The 20293-nt window shown below is 49.0% G+C and overlaps 1 protein-coding gene across 1 annotated transcript in view; it reads right to left on the bottom strand.

Annotated features, from left to right (window-relative positions):
* Positions 1–17308, bottom strand: part of TTC34 (tetratricopeptide repeat domain 34) — a 51553-nt gene extending 34245 nt beyond the window's left edge. Inside the window, exons 1-3 of the mRNA XM_015411120.1 lie at positions 15678–17308; positions 14517–14742; positions 10810–11002 (exon numbers count right to left, since the gene is read on the bottom strand). Coding sequence (XP_015266606.1) covers positions 10810–11002; positions 14517–14742; positions 15678–17308 — 2050 coding nt within the window. The remainder of the gene's footprint in view (positions 1–10809; positions 11003–14516; positions 14743–15677) is intronic.
* Between the last annotated feature and the right edge of the window lie 2985 nt (positions 17309–20293).

The following is a 20293-nucleotide window of genomic DNA, read 5'->3' as shown; positions in this document are numbered from 1 at the left end:
CTGCACATCTAGGGACCCTTCTGTGATGCAAAGAAGATTTTAGGATATGACCTCTGTCCCACGTTTAGTTCCCATAGGATGCCCTGACCTGGATAGGCCAGGCTAGCCTGATCTCAACACATCTCGGAAGCTGAGCAGGGTTGGCCCTAGCTAGTATGTGGATGGACAACCTCCAAGGAATACCAGAGGTGTGACGTAGAGACAAACAATGGCGTATGACTTCTGAAACATCTCTTGCCTTAAAACAAGTCTATCTCGCCACCTAGTGGTGCATAATGCTAAAAGAGCTAGAACTTCTGGCTGCCAGACAATCTTAGGATCTCCTGGCTATACTACACACAAGGCCACACGGTAATTAAATTAAATTAAATTAAATTCACGTAGGATGTGCTGGCCTCACATTCTTTGTGCGTAAACTTGGGAATACACCCAGTACCCCCTTAGGGATGAGCATTGACGGGCAAAGCATAGTGAGTCTTTCAGAGTTGATGGCAGAGGACAGTTGGCAGCTCATGCAGAAAGCTGGGAATTATGAACAAACAGACAACTCTGAGGAGTTTTCCCAAGAGTTCACCCAAAAATATCTTGGTCCTTAGGTCACACCTCCAGGATAACAGCCGGATCCCACGACAGCCAGCCCAGTGAAGGAGGACTTGCCTAGGATGTGTTTGTTTTGTTCATCTTGCTCGTTTAAATTATACCATTTAACTTGATTTGCTTAAGAAATTTCTGTAAGCTGCTTTTGGGAGGAAAGTGACATAGAAATTCCTAAATAAATAATCCCCTGTCACCCCGTTTCCAAGTCCGATGAGAATTTGCCTATCTCTACTTGTCATTTCAGGGACAGCAGCTTTAATATTATAGTACATTACACATTCAAATATGGACAGTTCTAGGATTCTTGGGTTTATTATCATCTCAGACAACACCAAAGGAACAGAGCATGGAAATGACCTGGATGAAGATCCTGGATCTCAATTTTCAAAAAGTGACCAAGGCCACCATCCCAGCATGGAGGTATGCCAATAAAGGACACTAACTTAAATGGGCTTGAATTAAGGATTGGTGGATTCCTTCCATTTCATTCCTTCTGGGTTCCAAAACTTCTCTCTGCACCGCATTCCATTCCTCCTTAATTCCCGTGTGACTAGCTGGAGCTCCAGAACACATTTTACAGCTCCTTCCAGTTCCTTCAGTTCATTTTGGATCTCTGACCCCCTCCGTGTTAAGACTGCCAAATCCAGGTTGGGAAACTGCTGGAGAACTGGGAAGAGGAAGGGGCCTCAGAGAGGAAGGAGTTTGGGAAGGGGAAGGGCCTCAGCGGGGATGTGGTGCCATAGAATCCACCCTCCAAACCTGACATTTCCTACAGAGGAAATGATCCCTGTCGTCTGGAAAGCAGTTGTAGTTCTGGGAGATCTCTAGGCCTCATCTGGAGGGTGACAACCCTATTCTGTGTTGCTGGTGCACATGCATGCATTGAGAAAGCACTGCCCCCCAAAATCCACCTTGATTATTATTATTTTTGGGGTGTTTCACCAGATTGCTTCTATGCTCTTCCAGATTAGTAAACCACCACAGAGAAAGAATCTTGATTTAAACATATATTCAAGAATAGGGATGGGCACCAACTGAACCACGAAGCAAAATTCGTCATGAACTTTACCCTGTTTGTGGATCATGAATTGAAGTTTGTGACGGGTCAACTGTCACAAACTTCCACAAACATTCAAAGCGGTTTGTGGTGGTTCATGGATAGAGCAGAAAGCAGGGGTTTAAAGGAACTGAGTCCCTTTAAACTTTTGCTTTCTGTCCCCCCCAAAGCTGCAGAAACAGCTGAACAATGGGGAGCACCTCCCCACCACTCAACTGTTTTGTGGGCTTTCTGCAAACCCCATTTTTAAGGGACTGCAGTTCCTTTTAAATGGGGTTTGCGGGGCCATGAATCAGTTCTGTTTGCAAATAAACCTCCCAGTTCCGTTTGTGGTTTGGTTCGTGGTTTGACCACAAACCACGAACCGACATGAACCACATTGGTCAGTTCATGCCCATTCCTACTCAAGATAATCAGAATTGCTTCTTTTTAATTTTTGCAGTGCTTTATCAATGCACAAGTGCATACTGATAACATACAAAAATGAACAGAAGGGACTACTACACACACACGGAGTGCTCTCTTAACAGTTCAGAAATCATACAAGAAATAATGGAATATTAATTTATGAGTTTCACTTTAGGAATAAGACCAGGCCATTTGGAATTCCAAATCTGGAAATTTTAGAGGGAGAATTTTGGAAGCATCCCTAGCTTAAGTGTACTTGACCCTGCAGATCATATCATTCTATCATATTTGTTTGGAGGTTGAAGCCAGGAATGCATGAAGCTCTCTTGAGAAATTTTTATAAAAAACCCTTTAGTCTTTTGCTCACAAGTCCGAACAAATGTCAAGAACAGAACTTAGAATTTCACTCCAAGCTCCATTTAAAGGTAAAGGTAAAGGTTCCCTTGCTCGAAAGCCAGTCGAATCCGACTCTAGGGTTGCGATGCTCATCTCCGTTTCAAAGCCGAAGAGCCAGCGCTGTCCGAAGACGTTTCCGTGGTCATGTGGCCGGCATGACTAAACACCAAGGTTCACGGAACGCTGTTACCTTCCCACTGAAGTGGTACCTATTTATCTACTTGCAATTTCTTGCTTTCGAACTGCTAGGTTGGCAGGAGCTGGAACTAGAGACGGGAGCTCACTCTGTCATGCGGCACACTCTGGTCTCGAACTGCTGAACTACCGACCTTCCACAGCCTGCAGTTCAGCGTCTTAACCACTTGAGCCACCACAGCTCCTAAGCGCCATTTAGGAATGACTTAATATTGCTTATTCATTGTTTTTTTAATCAATTGTTTTGTTTCACTGCTTTTCAATGTTGGTTTTCTAGGTTTGTGTCTGTTCCGCAATTCATCTGATAATAGACCTGTAATGTATAAGGCTGATTTTATGAGAAACAAGTGTTTTAAAATGTGTGCAGTTTATGGGGGAAATTCTGTGTCAGGAAAACAGACCACAATAAAAATAACCATGGGTTTAATTTTTACAGGGGAGAAATGAAATCAAAACAGGGAGTTTCGGGTTGAAGCAGCAGGGGTAGGTAATTCAAAGCTAGCCTGAATTTCTAGGTGATGTTTTGGTTAGAACTTGAAAGTTCCTTACTGTACTTTCCAGAGAGATGATGTGGTGCAACCCAACATAGGAAGCACAGGTGGAGTGTCTACTGCCACCTAGTGGATGATGTCCCTGTTTAAAGTATTGCCAAGGATTTCATAACAGTACAGAGTATATACACGGAACATAAAAAGAATTTGTACAGGATGGAGTGACATACAGTCAACTCACGCAAGTTTATGCTACCAGATTTGGAATTATTAGTGGACTTTAATTGGCCATACCTGAGGCCTATCCTATAGAACAGCAATATACATATAAATATATAAGGACATAACATCTGGCCTTATACTACATATATATTTAACATCTTATGTAAATATTTTTTGGACTGTATGCCAACTTTGTATTTTGGATTGTGACCACTGAGGAAGGCCCTTTGGGGCCGAAACGCGTTTGGTTCAGTTGCACAGCACTAACCCATCTATGTATGAATGTTGAGACGTTTTTTAGGTCTGATTGTGAATATTTTAAATGAGTCTTAAGCTTTTTTAAAATGTGTACACCTAAATACATTTTGTATGTTTATTATATGTAGTGTCAGCTTAACCCTTGTGGATTAATACCTGTTTAAAGTATTGCCAAAGATTTCATAACAGTACAGAGTATATACACGGAACATAAAAAGTTTACCATATGAAATCATACATCAGAAAGAGATTTATTTAAAACTAAATCTCCATACCACACTTGGCCCCCTCCCTAAACCTGGATAGGCTTTTCTCCTTCACTTGAAGACTCAGATCAACATATTCCTTCCTCTGCATTTCTCTGTATCCAGAGATGCTTCCAAAACTCTCCTCTTCCCAGTTTCTGCCTGGATTGTGACATTCCGAATGACATAAGAACATCAGAAGGGACCTGCTGGATCAGACCAATAGTCCATCTAGTCCAGCCTCCTGTCTCACACAGTGGCTAGTCAAGAATAGAAGAGGGCCAACTCTAAAAATCTAATTATGAAACATACAAAAATATACATGTATTTATTCAACATAAATTAAAATAACAAACAAGGGCCCATTCATACCTCATATACAAATATAAAAACATACAAGGGCTAATAAGATAGACCTAACGCGTTTCGGCCTTTACATGTACTACTGGACATGTGATTGCACTGGAGGCTTCATTTGTATTTTTGTATTTCTTTTCTTTGCCCAGTGGTTAAACTTCGGAACAATTGGTTTCTGGTCTTTATTCCATATTTTGTATAAGTATGATTGTATGTATTTTTACATATCAGCCAACATGTTCTGTCTGTATTAGACCTCTGAGGAAGGCCCTCTTCTATTCTTGACTAAGCTTTTTAGGTTCTGAAGTCTAGGTTTAGCTTCAGTTTCCCCCCCTTTTTTCTTCTTTGTCTTCACACAGTGGCTAACCAGTTCCTCTGGACGGCCAACACCTGGGCATGGAGGGTGAGGCCTTCCCCGGAGGTAGTCTCTTGGCTCTGGGATTCAGAGGATTAATGCCCCTGAATGTGGAGGTTCCCGTCAGTCACCATGGCTAGTAGCCACTGATAGACTTATCCTCTATAAATCTATCTAATCCCCTCTTAAAGATGGTGGTTCCTGTGGCCATCACTCCACCCTCTGGCAGCGAATTCCACATTTCAATCACTCTCTGCGTAAAGTAGTATCTCCTTTTGTCCATCCTGAACCTACTGCCCCATCAGCTTCATTGGATGCCCTCAGGTTCTAATATTTTGGGAGAGGGAGAAAAATCCCTTGTCTTCAAGATGCCGTAGGAGCCCTCCTCCCATTGCTCCATCTTCTGATTCCAAACAGCACAGCGTTGAGTTCCATTTGCATTGTTCCCCCCGATATTATTGATAAGAAGAAGAGATTGGATTTATACCCCGCCCTTCACTACCCAAGGGAGTCTCAGAGCGGTTTACAAACTCCTTTTCCTTCCCCTCCCCACAACAGCCACCCTGTGAGGTGGGTGGGGCTGAGAGAGCTCTTGACAGAAACTGCTCTTTTTCGAGAACAGCTGTGCCAGAACTACGGCTTGCCCAAGGTCATCCGGGCAGGTGCAAGTGGAGAAGTGGGGGATCAAACCCGGATCTCCCAGATTAGAGTCCGCGCACTTAACCACTATACCAAACACCCGTGAATGGGTAAAAGTAATGCTGATGCCGTTTTCTGTAAAGCTGTCATATGTCACTAATGTGCATGAGCTTCTGGATGCAATCATACATATGACTGCGGCAAGATTGCTTTTTTTTTTTTTGGCCAATGTTTATATAGGACCTTGGTCATGAGGAGGGGGAGGAGATGCAAATGAATGGAAATAACTCAAAAGCTGCAGCAGATGCCCTGACCTGGATAGCCCAGGCGAGCCTGATCTCGTCAAATCTTGGAAACTAAGCCGGGCCGACCCGGGCAAGTACTTGGATGGGAAGCCTCCAAGGAATATCAGGGCTGGGACGCAGAGGCAGGCAATAGCAAGACACCTCTCTGAAACGGTGACGTCCAGGCACACAGATACACACAAAAATACTCACCAAAAAAGCTGCAGCAGATACCACATCCTCCAATTCTTGATTTGACATTGATGTTTGCAGAAACCCCATGTAGTCATCGCGGCAGGCTCCATAGCATGGACTGGACTCTCTGTGGGGCCAGCCTTTTGCTATTAGATATACGCCAGGGCTATTTTTGGGAAGGAACGCACAGGAACGGAGTTCTGGCTGGCTCCCGAGTTGGCCACGCCCAGCAGGAGCTCATTAGCATAACAGGCCACACCCAACAGCAGAAACTCATTAGGATTGGCAACAGCGGAAACTCATTAGGGTTGGCTCATTAGGATAGGTGTGTGGCCTAACATGCAAAGGAGTTCCTGCTACAAAAAAAGGCCCTGGGTTTTGACAACAAGCAAGGTAAACAGAATAAGAAGCAAAAGGTGGGTGTGGCTGGATGACCACACTTCTGGTAACATGGGGGGTGCGGCCTAATATGCTAATATGCTGTGCTGTCAGGGGTGTGGCCCAATATGCTAATGAGTTCCTGCTGTTGGGTGTGGTCTGTTATGCTAATGAGTTCCTGCTGGGCTTTTTCTACAAAAAGAGCCCTGGATATACGGGACTGTATCCCGTGACTCTGCTGAGTCAGTGTGAATCTTTCTTCTTTCTCAAGTCTCCTTCCTCCATCTCAAGGAGCCTTTCAAGCTTCTCCTTAGGCTGGAGGAAGGCTCCACGGGTGAGCCGACGAGTGGTGGGATACAATCCAGTGGAAACACATTCTATGGGCAGTCTCCAGGAAATCCCTTAGCCGCTAGCGAGTCAGCGAACAACAATAACGGCTTGTGTACACTGCAAAGACGATTGACTGCAGAGACTTGGAATATTGACAACAGGTCTGCATACAGGAAGTCGGCCAATCTGTCTCTGGGTTAGGGTTGCAAGGACTCTGCCCTCAACCCCCAGGAGCTTCTGAGGGTGGGGCACAGGGAGGGGAAGCACTGGCCAACATAGTGACATCATTTGTGGAATTTACCCAGAAGTGATGTCACAATGCTCCAGGAATTCCTCCAGATTCTATGGCAGAACCATAGAGTTTGGTGGGGGATTCCTAGAGGGCCGTGATGTTACTTCCAGCTGAAACCCAGAAGTGATGTCGCAACACCAATTGACATTGGTTTTCCCCCATTTTTCCTCCACCACTCTGTTGAACGAGGGGGGGGGGATACAGGAGCACTGGCAGGAGGACACCAACCACAAGCGGGTAAGTGGCAACACTACTCTCTAGGCCTATTCTACCGTGGTGGTAAATCCACTGTGCCACTTGAGACTGCTATGAGGTGGTGTGAGGTACACATGATTAAATATAACCAGGGCTATTTTTGGGCAGGAACGCACAGGAACGGAGTTCCGGCTGGCTTCAGAGTTGGCCACGCCCACTACAGCAAAAACCTCTGCATGCATGGCTACAGAGGGAAGACCTGGAGAGCAACCCCCCCCCCCCCGGGGGCCCCGGGGGGGGGGGGGCAGGGGCCCCCCCGGGATGCCTCCCCGTGCCTTCCCTGACTTGTCCAAGGGCCGGCTTGCCTGGTTTCCTCGCAGCTGCAGGGTGCCCAGGCAAGCCAAGGGAAGGCATGGGGGTGTGGCCTAATATGCTAATGTGGTGTGGTGTCAGGGGTGTGGCATAATATGCCAATGAGTTTCTGCTGTTGGGTGTGGCCTATTATGCTAATGAGTTCCTGCTAATTTTATTATGCTAATGAGTTCCTAACTATTGACAACCATTCCTCCCATCCTTAGACAAAGGAAACCAGCATTAGGAAGGGTTTTTTTTCCCTCCTAAAAATCAGTTTTCTGTGCGGAGGAAATTTTGTTTCAATTGCGGGAGAATATTCCATCATGTGAGACCCCGCCTTCGGTCTTTCATGGTACATTCCAGACACGAGTTTACCACTTGAATGGGAACTAAGGCCTGGTGCCCGTGCTTGCTTGCTTCTCTTTTCCCAATATGCCAACATTGCAGGAAGTGATTGTCAACTGACTCTCCCATGACTCTGTTTTAGAAAGACTTATGGCCTCAATAACTTGCCCGATGAGGTATGTCTCTCTTTCTCCTCCCTTCCCAGATGTTGTGCTTATACCCACTGGCAGACCCGACTGGTGGGAAGCTTGCTTAACAAAACACGCTTTGTTCCAATACTCAGGCTGATACAGAATATGGACTGCCCAAACAAAGGCAATGAAGAAACTGACCTCTGGATAAAATTAGCAGCTTTTTAAAGGGAATGGAAGGATGAGGGATGAACAGGTTTCACCCCCATTCCATCCCTTGATTGGTCTATGTGTTCCTTCTGCACTGTGTTCCACCTCTTCTTAATTCTGAAACTAATTCTGAAACAACAGCATGCTCAGGTAGCCGCAATTCATGCACATCTACATCATCGATGCACACATGTTACTTAGATAAGAAGAAATCTTTGTGTGATTGAATGTCTGGCTGCATTGAAAAGATTCCTTTGGTGTAGTTTGACTGTCATGCACACGTGCTTCTGAACACTGGTAAAGCACCACTGGCTATTATAATACAATGGTGGCCTTTTCCAAGGCAATAGAGAAGCAGAGGTCATTCGTCACTGCCTTCCTCTGCAGAGTCTTCGTGGGCGGTGTCCTGCCCAAGTGCCAACCCTGCTGAGCTTCTGAGATCTGATGTGATCAGGCTGTACCGTGCTGCCTTCCCTCCTGTCAGAACCTCTTAAAACCATCATCAGCCTCCAAAGTGACATTCTTTCTCCAGCACAGAACTCAACATAAATCGAAGCAGGGGTCATTTCCTGCAGGAGCGCACAGGAGCGGAGCTCCGGGGGTAAAGAGCCCAGGGGGCGGGCACATGCAACAAGCCCCGCCCCTGCTCCCAGCAGCCCTCAGTCAGAGCAAGAAGCAGCCAGGTAAGTTGCAGAGCCCCCCCTCAGCCCCCTGGTCCAAAACAGTCCAGTGGCACCTTTAAGACCAAGTTTTATTCAGGTACAAGCTCTCCCTCCTCTGCGAGGACAGATCTGCACATCCCCCCCCCATAGCTAGCAATCCAAAACAGTTCAGTGGAGCCTGAGCGGTGGGGGTTGCCTTCTGACACACTTCCAGCGATGCCAGGGGGTGTGGCACATGCAAATAAGTTATGCTAATGAGCTCCTGCATTTCTTTTTCTACAAAATGACCCCTGAATCCAAGATTAGGGTGTATAGATCTCAGGATGGTTCCCACCAGGATATAAGAACATATGAACATAAGAGAAGCCAATGTTGGATCAGGCCAACGGCCCATCCAGTCCAACACTCTGTCACACAGTGGCCAAAAATACCAGGGGCCATCAGGAGGTCCAGCAGTGGGGCCAATATGCACCCCTTCAGAAAGCGACAGAGTGGTTAAGCATCAGCTCCATGACATCTGCACTTGGAGTAATTTCGTGGGTTGCCTGGCGTCTGTTAGCAGCTTTCACTGCGGACGGCAGGTTTCTCCTCCTCCTAATTCAGCTATACGCCCATTTTGTAAATGCTTCTAGGGGCTCCCCATCAGAAAGAAGTGACGCGGAGAAGCTTAATTTTTTAAAAAAAAAAAACTTGTGGAGAGGAGTGTCTTTTAGGATGCAACGAGGGGCGTATTACATCTAGGACCTCATGATCTATTTAAGGTAAAGGTAAAGGCTCCCTTGCTCGAAAGCCAGTCGAGTCCGACTCTAGGGTTGTGGTGCTCATCTCCATTTCAAAGCTGAAGAGCCAGCGCTGTCCGAAGACGTTTCCGTGGTCATGTGGCCGGCATGACTAAACACCAAGGCGCACGGAACGCTGTTCCCTTCCCACCGAAGTGGTACCTATTTATCTACTTGCAATTTCTTGCTTTCGAACTGCTAGGTTGGCATTATCTATTTACATAGATCCAAAATATTTTACTGGACATTTTTTACCTCTCCCTTGTCCTATAGTTTCTGTTGTTCTGACAGAGATTGTGAAAGTTTTGCACTTAGATAATTGAATGTACAGAGGTATGAGTCGAACTTTACGGCTGTATTTGTATGTGTATATGTACTCCCTTCAGAAAGCAACAGAGTGGTTAAGCATCAGCTTAAGTTAAGGCACCCGGGGGGAGGGGGAGGGTTGCCAGCTCCAGGTTGGGAAATTCCTGGAGTTTTGGGGATGGAGCCTGGGGAGGACAGGGACCTCAGTGGGGTACAATGCCATAGAGCCCACCCTCCAAAGCATCCATCGTCTCCAGGGGAACTGATCTTTGTACCCTGGGGATGAGCTGTAATTCCAAGGGATCCCCTGGTCCCATCTGGAGGCTGGTGTCTCTAGTAATCTCAGGTGTGCATCTGATTGACTTTGGTGGTGTCTGAACATAAGACCTGAGTGACTCCAAGACTCCAAAGCAGAAAAACAACAACCACTAAGGGTTGTGTCGTGGTAAGTGCACTGGACCAGGATCTCCCTACTCTGCCACGACAGCCTTGCCTGGTGACCTGGTTGGGCCAGTCACATGGTCTCTGCCTCCACTACCTCACAGGGTTGTTGTGAAGATCAAATGGTAAAGAGAGAGCCTGAGCTCCTTGGAGGAAAAGTACGATAAAACACATACTAGACACAAAAGCAGGAAATGCCACGGGAACAGAGGGGCAGGTTTCATACATCCAGGGGTCATTTCCTGTGGGAGCACACAGGAGTGGAGCTCCGGCAGTAAAGAGCCCAGGGGGCGGGCACATGCAACAAGCCCCACCCCCTGCTCCCAGCAGCCCTCAGTCAGAGCAAGAAGCAGCCAGGTAAGTTGCAGAGCTCCCCCCCAGCTTCCTGGTCCCAAACAGTCCAGTGGCACCTTTAAGGCCAAGGTTTATTCAGGTACAAGCTCTCCCTCCTCTGCGAGGGCAGATCTGCACGTTCCCCCCCCCCCCAATAGCTAGCAATCCAAAACAGTCCAGTGGAGCCTGAGCGGTGGGTGTTGCCTTCTGACACACTTCCGGTGATGTCAGGGGGTGTGGCATATGCAAATAAGTTATGCTAATGAGCACAAGCTCCTGCACCTCTTTTTCTACGAAATGATCCCTGCATACATCCCTAGCTTCGTGCCAACATCATGAAGCATTTGTGCTCACCAGCCGCAGTGATGGCAAAGGAGAGGTAAGTGATGGCCTCTTTCGTGTACCCGTCGCTTTGCTTGTTCTTCAGGATCGTCATGGCCCGGGAATGGCAGTGGTTCCGCAGTAATGCCCGGTCCTCGTCTTTTAAAACCTTCGCCACGGCCAGGAGGCAGCTGGTGTCCCCAGACTGGATCATCTTCTTCAGGAGCTTCATTCGAAAAGGGTCAGAGAACAGGATGGCAAGATAACTCCAGGGTCGTAAGGGCCCGCGTAGTGCTGGATTTAGCATGGAGGGCTGGGGTGGGTGTGCCCTAGGTTTGGATCCCCGCTCCATTGTGCAGCTCACCAGGTGACCTTGATTCAGTCTAGCCCCGTAGCTAAGGACTTTTTAGGGAGGGGGCCTAGAGGGCCCCGCCTGCTAATCCAATCAAAGGCTCCAGGGCAAGGGCTGCAGCGGTCGCAGCTTCTCTTCCCCTCCCCTCCCACAAGGGCAAGCCTTCCCTGTGGAGCAGCCGGGTCCAGCTCCCTCCCTCCCCAAGGAGCCCCAGTGCCTCTTCCCGCGGCACAGCACCAGGGGAAATCACTGCCCTTGTCCTCTCTTGCCAACAGGCTGACAGGCAATCAGAGGGAGTTGGGGTAAGGAAGCCAAGGCTCAGGAAGGGGGCCCCATAAAAACTGCTAGGGGGCCGGGCCCCATGGGCCCCGTGTTAGCTACGGGCCTGATTCAGTCACTCTCCCTCAGCCGAACCTCTCTTGCAAACTCGTTGTGGGAATAAAAAGGAGGAGGGAAGGCCTTGTAGGCATTACTACCTTTCCGCAGGGCATGCAATGCAAACACCAGGCATTTGGCTGAGGACAGCGATGGGACAGTATGAAATCGGGCGCTCTCACACACCCCCTCCCACCCTCCGTAACCCCTCACCCCAGGAGGCCCTGTGGAAGCCGAATCCCGCCCCACCAGCTTGGAATGTGTATTGTTTTATCGGTTGATATGTTTTAAGTATTTTATTGTTGGGTTTTAAATTGGCTATGTATTGTATTTATTCCTGTTGTAAGCTGCCCTCGGCCCTGCTTGCAGAGAAGGGCGGCCTAATATATCCAACATAGCAGCAGCAGCAGCAACAACAATAAAAACTGTGCACCAGCTTGCCTCTCTGCGTGATCCGAACCTCGCCCTGCATCGGTTTCCAAACAAACCACTGTGCTAAAAGCAAGATCAAGACGGGTAGCCGTGTTAGCCTGTCTGTAGCAGTAAAAGGTAAAGGTAAAGGTTCCCTTGCTCGAAAGCCAGTCGAATCCGACTCCAGGGTTGCGGTGCTCATCTCCGTTTCAAAGCCAAAGAGCCAGCGCTGTCCGAAGACGTTTCTGTGGTCATGTGGCCAGCATGACTAAACACCAAGGCGCATGGAACGCTGTTACCTTCCCACCGAAGTGGTCCCTATTTATCTACTTGCAATTTCTTGCTTTCGAACTGCTAGGTTGGCAGGAGCTGGAACTAGAGACGGGAGCTCACTCCGTCATGCAGCACACTCGGGTCTCGAACTGCTGAAACACCGACCTTCCACAGCCTGCAGTTCAGCGTCTTAACCACTTGAGCCACCGCAGCTCCCTCTGTAGCAATAGGAAAGAGTAAAAGTCCAGTATCAGTAACGACTAACAAAATATGTGGCAGGATCTGAGCTCTCACGAGTCATTGCCTGCTTCTAAGAAAACTCCTGCTGCATATTTTGTTAGTCTTTAAGGTGCTCCTGCACTCTTGCTCTTTCCTGCGCTAACAGCAGTTTTTGAGCTCTCTTGCAGAGGGGCAGGCTTGGCCGATAGTGCTCTCTGGTTCCTTGAATTACATATTAGAAAGGCAACGGTGCCCTCTGCAGGTGACAAATAGGTAGTTCTGATTTAGCCTTCCAGCCACTCCAAATCTAATCTACAGTCAGGAGACGGATGCTTTCAAGAGAGCAGGCCCTCTGCTGGAATGCTGGCAGTCGTGTTACCCTTGCTCTAGTAAGTGTTTCATACTGGTGAACGGTTATCATTTCTCCCAAGCAATTAAAACCAAGGATGCCTGTCTTGTGTATTTGGGACAGGGTTGCCAAATCCAGGTTGGGAAACTTCTGCAGATTTGGGGGTGGAGCCTGGGGAGGGCAGGGTTTGGGGAGGGGCGGAGCCTCAGCAGGGTAAAATGCCGTAGTGTTCACCCTCCAAAGCAGCCATTTTCTCCCGGGACAACTCATCTTTATAGTCTGAAGATCAGTCGTAATTCCGGGAGATCTCCGGACCAATGTTCCCTCTAAGCTGTGGGGCCTTGTGAGCAAAAATTCTACTTTGTGAGCGACTGGCATGAAAGTTGTGAGCGAGCTGTTTGGCTACTGCATAAATTCGTTTGCTCTGGAGCCGTCCTTCCTGAGCTAAGACGAAAATGTGTGAAACAGGGGCTAAAAAACTGCGAGCTGCCTCACACCAACTCAGCTTAGAGGAAACACTGGAGCCTTCCTTCCTGAGCTAAGACAAAAATCTGTGAGCCAGAGGCTAAAAAACTGTGAGCTAGCTCACACTAAGTCAGCTTAGAGGGAACACTGGAGCCTTCCTTCCTGAGCTAAGACAAAAATCTGTGAGCCAGAGGCTAAAAAACTGTGAGCTAGCTCACACTAAGTCAGCTTAGAGGGAACACTGGAGCCTTCCTTCCTGAGCTAAGACAAAAATCTGTGAGCCAGAGGCTAAAAAACTGTGAGCTAGCTCACACCAACTCAGCTTAGGGGGAACACTGCTCCAGACCCCACCTGGAGGTTGGGAAACATAGTGTGAACATGCATGCACCACAGAATCATAGAGTTGGAAGGGGCCATACAGACCATCTAGTCCAACCCCCTGCCCAATGCAGGACCACCTACCACCTGAAGGCTGGCAACCCTCATTTGGGACACCCCTATTGTCGCGCTCCCCGAGCCCCTCTTTCCCTTGATATCTGCATGCTGTACATCACACACGCATATGGAAACATTTGTTGTGGAGTGACAAAATAAACCAGAGATGTCGAACTCATTCGTTACGCGGGCCGGATCTGACATAAACGTCACTTTGTTGGGCCAGGCGAAGGCCACGTGTGCCATAAAACGTAATGCAAGGTACCAGAGATATAAACTTTTTAAAGGACAGGAGCAGGTAAGCTCCGAGTTGGTGTACCCTAACTGCAAGGCCCCCTGGGCTGGGAGGGGGGTCCAGAGGAAAACCCACATGGGCGGACTGGAGATCCAGCGGTGCAACGCTGGGCAGAGGCTCCCACGCTGCTCGACTGCTGAAGATGAGACTGTTCTGCTGTGCCGAAGCCGCAATTGCAGTGGCTCTGCCCACTCGCCCACCAACAGTCTTTTGTTCCCTCCCTTGTACCGCTTGCTTGTGGGCCACATAAGAGCCATGGATGGACCGGTTCTGGCCCCCGGGCCTTATGTTTGACACCCCTGAAATAAACGATGCAAAAATAATAATAATAAAGAACTGGAAGTCCAAAAACTGGAGGTGGGAGTAAATGAGAGCAGCCATCCTCTTACGGTATCAGCAAGCTCCCCCAGTCTGATAGCTCTACTTATCATCTGGCTGCGCTAGATGCCCCTGGGCAAACATGCTAATCGTATCACACCATCATTTCAGGAAACTCCACGGACACATGCATGGCGTGGCCTGTCTCTTACTATGCAAACCGTTCCTGGCCCACCCCCTTTCCTTACTTGGTTGCAGTCGTATAGGAAGCTCCTCTTCAACTGAAGCACAGCCAGCCTGGCCAGGACGGCTGACCTCTGGGTGCTTTTGGAGAGAGCCACCAGGAGGGTCTTGTGAGCTTCATCCACTCGGTCTGTCTGGTACAGGGCGTCGGCACACAGGATCTGAGACGTCTCATCGGAAGCATCAAGTTCTAAGAGGAGAGAAGCCAGCTGGTGGGCCCCAGATGCGTCCCTGAGCAAAACAACGAGAAGGGAAAGTCTCTCAGAAGATGACCCCCCTCTAAGCTTTGCAAAACACACAAGTGGACACAAAATTAGTAGGTTTGGGGAAGGGGGGGCGGTGGGAGAATTGCAGTTCTTAAAAGGACATTTGTGCCTTTTTTGTTGTGCAAAAGCGTAATGTTATGTTAAAGGTAAAGGTAAAGGTTCCCTTGCTCGAAAGCCAGTCGAATCCGACTCTAGGGTTGCGGTGCTCATCTCCGTTTCAAGGCCGAAGAGCCAGCGCTGTCTGAAGATGTTTCCATGGTCATGTGGCCGGCATGACTAAACATCAAGGCACATGGAACGCTGTTACCTTGCCACCAAAGTGGTACCTATTTATCTACTTGCAATTTCTCGCTTTCGAACTGCTAGGCTGGCAGGAGCTGGAACTAGAGATGGGAGCTCACTCCATCATGCGGCACCCGGGTCTCGAACTGCTGAACTACCGACCTTCCACAGCCTGCAGTTCACCGTCTTAACCACTTGAGCCACCAAAAGTAAAAATGGGAAAATTCAAGGGCGATTTCTCACTAGAGCTGCCACGCAGCACAGTGCCATTTGCCCCGACACAAACATGTCAATTTCACACCCGAAGCTCCGGGGCTGCATTTTGACTCGGGGCTTCGCCCGATTTCCTCCGCAGTTTCGTGATCCTGGTTTTTGAGGATCATGAAACTGCAGAGGAGATCGGGCGAAGCCCCGAGTCAAATGCAGCCCCGCAGCCTCGGGTGTGAAATTGACATGTTTGTGTTGGGGCAAACGGCGCTGTGCTGCGAGGCAGGTCTAGTGAGAAATCGCCCCAAGTGAGTAAAGTTGGAAGGGACCTCCAGGGCTATCTAGTCCAACCCCCTGCACAATGCAGGAAACTCACAAATACCTCCCCCCCCCCACTCTTTACCCACTTACCCTTCTTTCGTCAGGAATCCATTTGACACTCCTGTTTTGTTCTGCTGGGAAGCCGAACTGCCTCTCGGGTTCTGATTCTTCTCCAGTATCTTCTGCCCTTCTTCTTGGAGTACCTTCACCAGGTAGCCTCTTTGGTTCCATGGAACGTAGGACTTGACCACAAAGCTGGTCTCCTCAAACCGAAGCTGGCAGGCGGTGATATAGTCCAGCGCTGCGAGGTAAGGACTTTCGCTCAAAATCCGAATCAAGCCACGGCCGCACAAGGCTTTCACGCAACTGCTGGGATGCGGGCAGCTGTGTCCAATGATCTTCTGGAAGTCCTGGAGGGACTCATGAAAGCTCTGGGTGTGGAGGTAACAAAATCCACGCAGGGCAAGGAGAGTGTTTAGATATGTCTCCTGGTAAGATCCCAGAAGGCCGTTGCACAGTTCCAGGGCTTTCTTGATATTGCCCTCCAAGACATAGCAGTCCGCTAGACGAACACTGAGTTCACGCCTGGCCCCTGGAGAGATCTCAATGAGAAACTGAAGGGTGCAGATGACGGGGGAGAGCAGCTCCTTGCCAACATCACTTCGGACTTCGGGCCGCGTCCGCACGGCTTCTCTGTATGCTGCAAACTCCACATCCAGGGCTGCTCTGGCGTATTTTTCTATCCTCTCAGTGTTGCAAGCAGAGAAAAGTTCAACAAAGCGCCTCTTTGACAGGCTGGCGTTCACCTTGAAGGCCTCCGTCAAGTCCCGCATCATTTCCTGCTCCCGCCCACCCAGTGAGAAGTAAGCTGCAGCCCTGTCCATGAGGAGGCTGGCGGCCCTCTCGTCCCATAATGCACCACTGGCCGACAAGGCCTCTAAAGCCTTGCTGTAGACGGACACACACTCCTTATATTTGTGTTTCTCAAAGAAATATGCTGCATGGGCTTGGCATACGTGGACGTCCTCCGGCGCTATGGCAACCAGGAAGTCGTAGCAGTTGCCCAGCTTGCTTTCCGGGCCCTGGCTTCCACGTCCATTTTCCTGACACGAGATGAAATCCAAGAATGCCTGGATGATCCGTGGCAGATAACCCTCTTGCCTGCTGGTCACAAAGGTCACTGTCTCGTCTCGATGTCTCGCGAAGGCACGAAGGTAATCCGTGACACCAGTTTGGAAATGCGTCTTCGACAGCACCAGGGCCAAAGCCCTGGTAAGGACCAATTCAACGCCATCATGGCTGTCGAGCAGAGAACCACAGCGGCTTGCCACTTCCTCGTAGCGGCCCAGCTTGAGCAAGGCTTCCATCTTGCAAAGGGAGGCGGCCATGTTGTTGGGGCTGAGGGTCGAGAGGAAAATGGCGGCGATCCCCACATTGAGCGACGGGGGGTTTAGGTTGCTGCACTGAACCCTGGGAATAGGGGTCTCGCCTCGACACCACTCCTCCAAGATGGCAATCACTTTATCTCGTGATTCCTTTCCTAAGGAGGACACCTTCTCTACAGCTACTGGGGCCCTGCAGCTGAACGCTGCCATGTAGAAAGTGGTGGCTAGTGAAAGTTCGCCCGTGGCCAGTTGTCCGTCCCCTTCCTTACAAAGATGCACAGCCTGCTCTTTGGACATCATGGCGACCTTCAGTAGCTTTCCATTTCCAGCAACCATGTTTGTTCCATTTGCAGGCCTGTTTCTAAAGAAATAAAGAACCATAATAAGAGGCGTTAAGATTTTCTTATCTAATGGCTTTCTGAGCCCTATTTAGAGAATCCGGCTGTCCTCAACCAGGGCCAGGGATTTTTTCCAGCCCTGGCCCCTGCCTGGTGGAACTCTCTGCCAATAAACATCCATGCCCTGCAGTTAGGCTTGCCAAGTCCCCCCGGGGGCCGGGAAACCCCTGCCCTAGAGGCCCGTTCCCCGCCGACGGTGGGAACCCCACCCCAACGTGCGCGTCACCAGGAAGTGACGTTAGGATGCCGGGCACACTGGGGGCGGGGCCACGACCATTGGAGGGAAAACTCTATGGTTTTCCCTCCGATGGTTGTGGCACCGCCCCCAGCGTGCCCGGCGTCCTAACGTCACTTCCTGGTGACGTGCGTGCGGCGTGCTCCAGTCGCCGCTCGGGAGTCCCCCGCTGCGGCCGAGAACGACCCTTGGCAACCCTACCTGCAGTAGTTACTAGCTTTCCACAGGCATGCAAGGCAGAGATGTTCCGCCAGGCATTCGGTTGAGGACAGTGACGGGACAGTATGACACCTCCTCCCATCACACACTCCCCCCATCCCTCATAACCCCTCCCCCCTAGTAGGCTGGGGAGCTGAATTTCTTCCCCCCCCCGCCCTCTTGGAATATATTTTGTTTTATTTATTGACATGTTTTTGGGTCATTTTAATGTTGGTTTTAAATCAAATGATTTATTGCATTCTGCTCTGTCGTGAACCGCCCTGAGCCCTGCTTGCAGGGAAGGGCGGCCTAGCAAATCCAATTTAATAAGCACACAAACAAAATGAATTCATCCATATAAAATTAATATGGAGTGGGAGGGATACAAAGGCCCTGGTGTCAGCAAGCTGCCAAATGTTTGCATGTTTGCATCTATACGCTGTTCCCCCCCCCTCCATACATGCGCTCAGGTAATCATGCGCACATTTCCCCTATTGCTTTGCATTCCTTTCAGTATACGCCAGCCATGCTTTGATGTAATGTTATCTAGCCAAGGCCACAGGAGAAAGAGCAAGTGCGCTTTGCTTTGTCTGTAATTAGTAGAGACTGTGTGAATTTCAGGATTATTTATAATAAAGTAGCAGTTGCTTTCCCAAGGTTTGGGCGCGAGAGAAACCCTTTGGGCGCGCGCGGGAACCATGCTTATTGGCTGTAATGATTATGAACTTGCTTTAACCTTTCTAGCTCTCTGAGGAATTGTTATTCTGAACAGTGCCTCTGTTCAAGTGCTCCATGGCTTCAATAAAGTAAAACCTTCTTGCAAGTGTGTACTACGTTGTTTGCTGTGGGACCTGATACCTGGTTGCAAAGATCCCTGTCAGGTCCCCAGCTAAGGCACTCTCCACACACACTACAGGCAGTGAAATGCTTTACTGAAGATTTGCTGCCGTAGGTACAAGAACCTTTGTTAGGACTGAAGAAAACGTGGGAACTTTCTTTATTTATTCTTCAAATTTGTACCCCCCCTCCCAGCCACAGCCGGCTCGGGGCAGCTTACATAAAATCACAAAAAACATTTAAAATAATACAATAAACCATTTAAACCAGTATTAAAACCGATTCGCAATTCCATAATAAGTGCTAGTTTTGCTGTTATTGAGTTCAGGTTACAGGTAAAAGCATAGCTTATAGGTATAGGTTATAGGTAAAAGCATACAATTATATATTTATAGGTTATAGGTAAAAGCATACAATACAAAAGCTTACAGGTTATAGGTAAAAGCATACAATTCTCCCCAGCCACGCGTCACATCTAACCTCCTAGCGTTTCTATGCATTACTATGCGTTACTACCTCTTAGCGTTACTATGGCAACTAGGGTTGCCAACCCCCCTGGTTTGGCAGGGGTCCCCTGCTTTTTTGGGGGTTCTACCCATCGCCAGCCAGTTGGCCGACAGAGGAAGTCCCGCCCCCAAGCCCCAAAATCCACAGCCTTTAACTGCAGGGAGCTGGCGTTTCCTGCGCACCTGATCTCCAAGTGGAGATCCGTCGTGCGAAGCCTTCCAGCTCCCCCACGTTCCCCACTGGGGGCTAAAATGGACTTGGCAACCCTGATGGCAACACAGACAGATATAAGGTGCCCTCTCTACCCTAGCCAGGCTCAAAGAGTCTCCAAGGTCGATCTCAGGAGAACCAACTCTTGGGGCACACTTCAGAAATGGTTTTGCACTCTGATAACATACACCCCCCACTCAGGAATTCTACATGGCAAGTGAAGGGAAGGGTAAATGGACACTTAAGGAAACGAAAGTTAAGCCTCGGCTTGACAATCCCGCAGCCAGGCTCCCAAGCGTTTCGTGTTTTATTATTTATTCATTTACTTCAAAAGAGTCCTCTCTCCAAGGCAGTTTACAAAGAACCTAAAACTAGATGGCCCGACCTGGATAGCCCAGGCTAGCCCGGTCTCGTCAGATCTCGGAAGCGAAGCAGGGTCAGCCCTGGAGAGTATTTGGATGCAAGCGGGGCTCTTTTTGTAGAAAAAGCCCAGCAGGAACTCATTAGCATAATAGGCCACACCCAAGAGCAAAGCTCATTAGCATATTAGGCCACACCCTGACAGCACAGCTCATTAGCACATTAGGCCGCACCCCCATGTTACCAGAAGTGTGGTCATCCAGCCACACCCACCTTTTCCTTCTTATTCTGTTTACCTTGTTTGTTGTCAAAACCCAGGGCTTTTTTTGTAGCAGGAACTCCTTTGCATGTTAGGCCACACACCCCTAATGTAGCCAATCCTAATGAGTTCCTGCTGTTGGGTGTGGCCTATTATGCTAATGAGTTCCTGCTGGGCATGGGACAGAGAGAGAGGGAGCCAGCCAGAACTCTGTTCCTGTGCGTTCCTGCCCAAAAATAGCCCTGGATGCGAGACCACCAAGGGAACCTCGGTCTGTTACACAGAGGCAGGCAATGGTAAGCCACCTCCAAACACCC

The sequence above is a fragment of the Gekko japonicus genome, unplaced genomic scaffold (genome assembly GCF_001447785.1).
Source record: "Gekko japonicus isolate JY-2015 unplaced genomic scaffold, Gekko_japonicus_V1.1 scaffold411, whole genome shotgun sequence".
Lineage (NCBI taxonomy): Eukaryota > Metazoa > Chordata > Lepidosauria > Squamata > Gekkonidae > Gekko > Gekko japonicus.
Note: the sequence above shows the minus strand (reverse complement) of the source record. Positions and strands in the feature narration are given on the sequence as shown.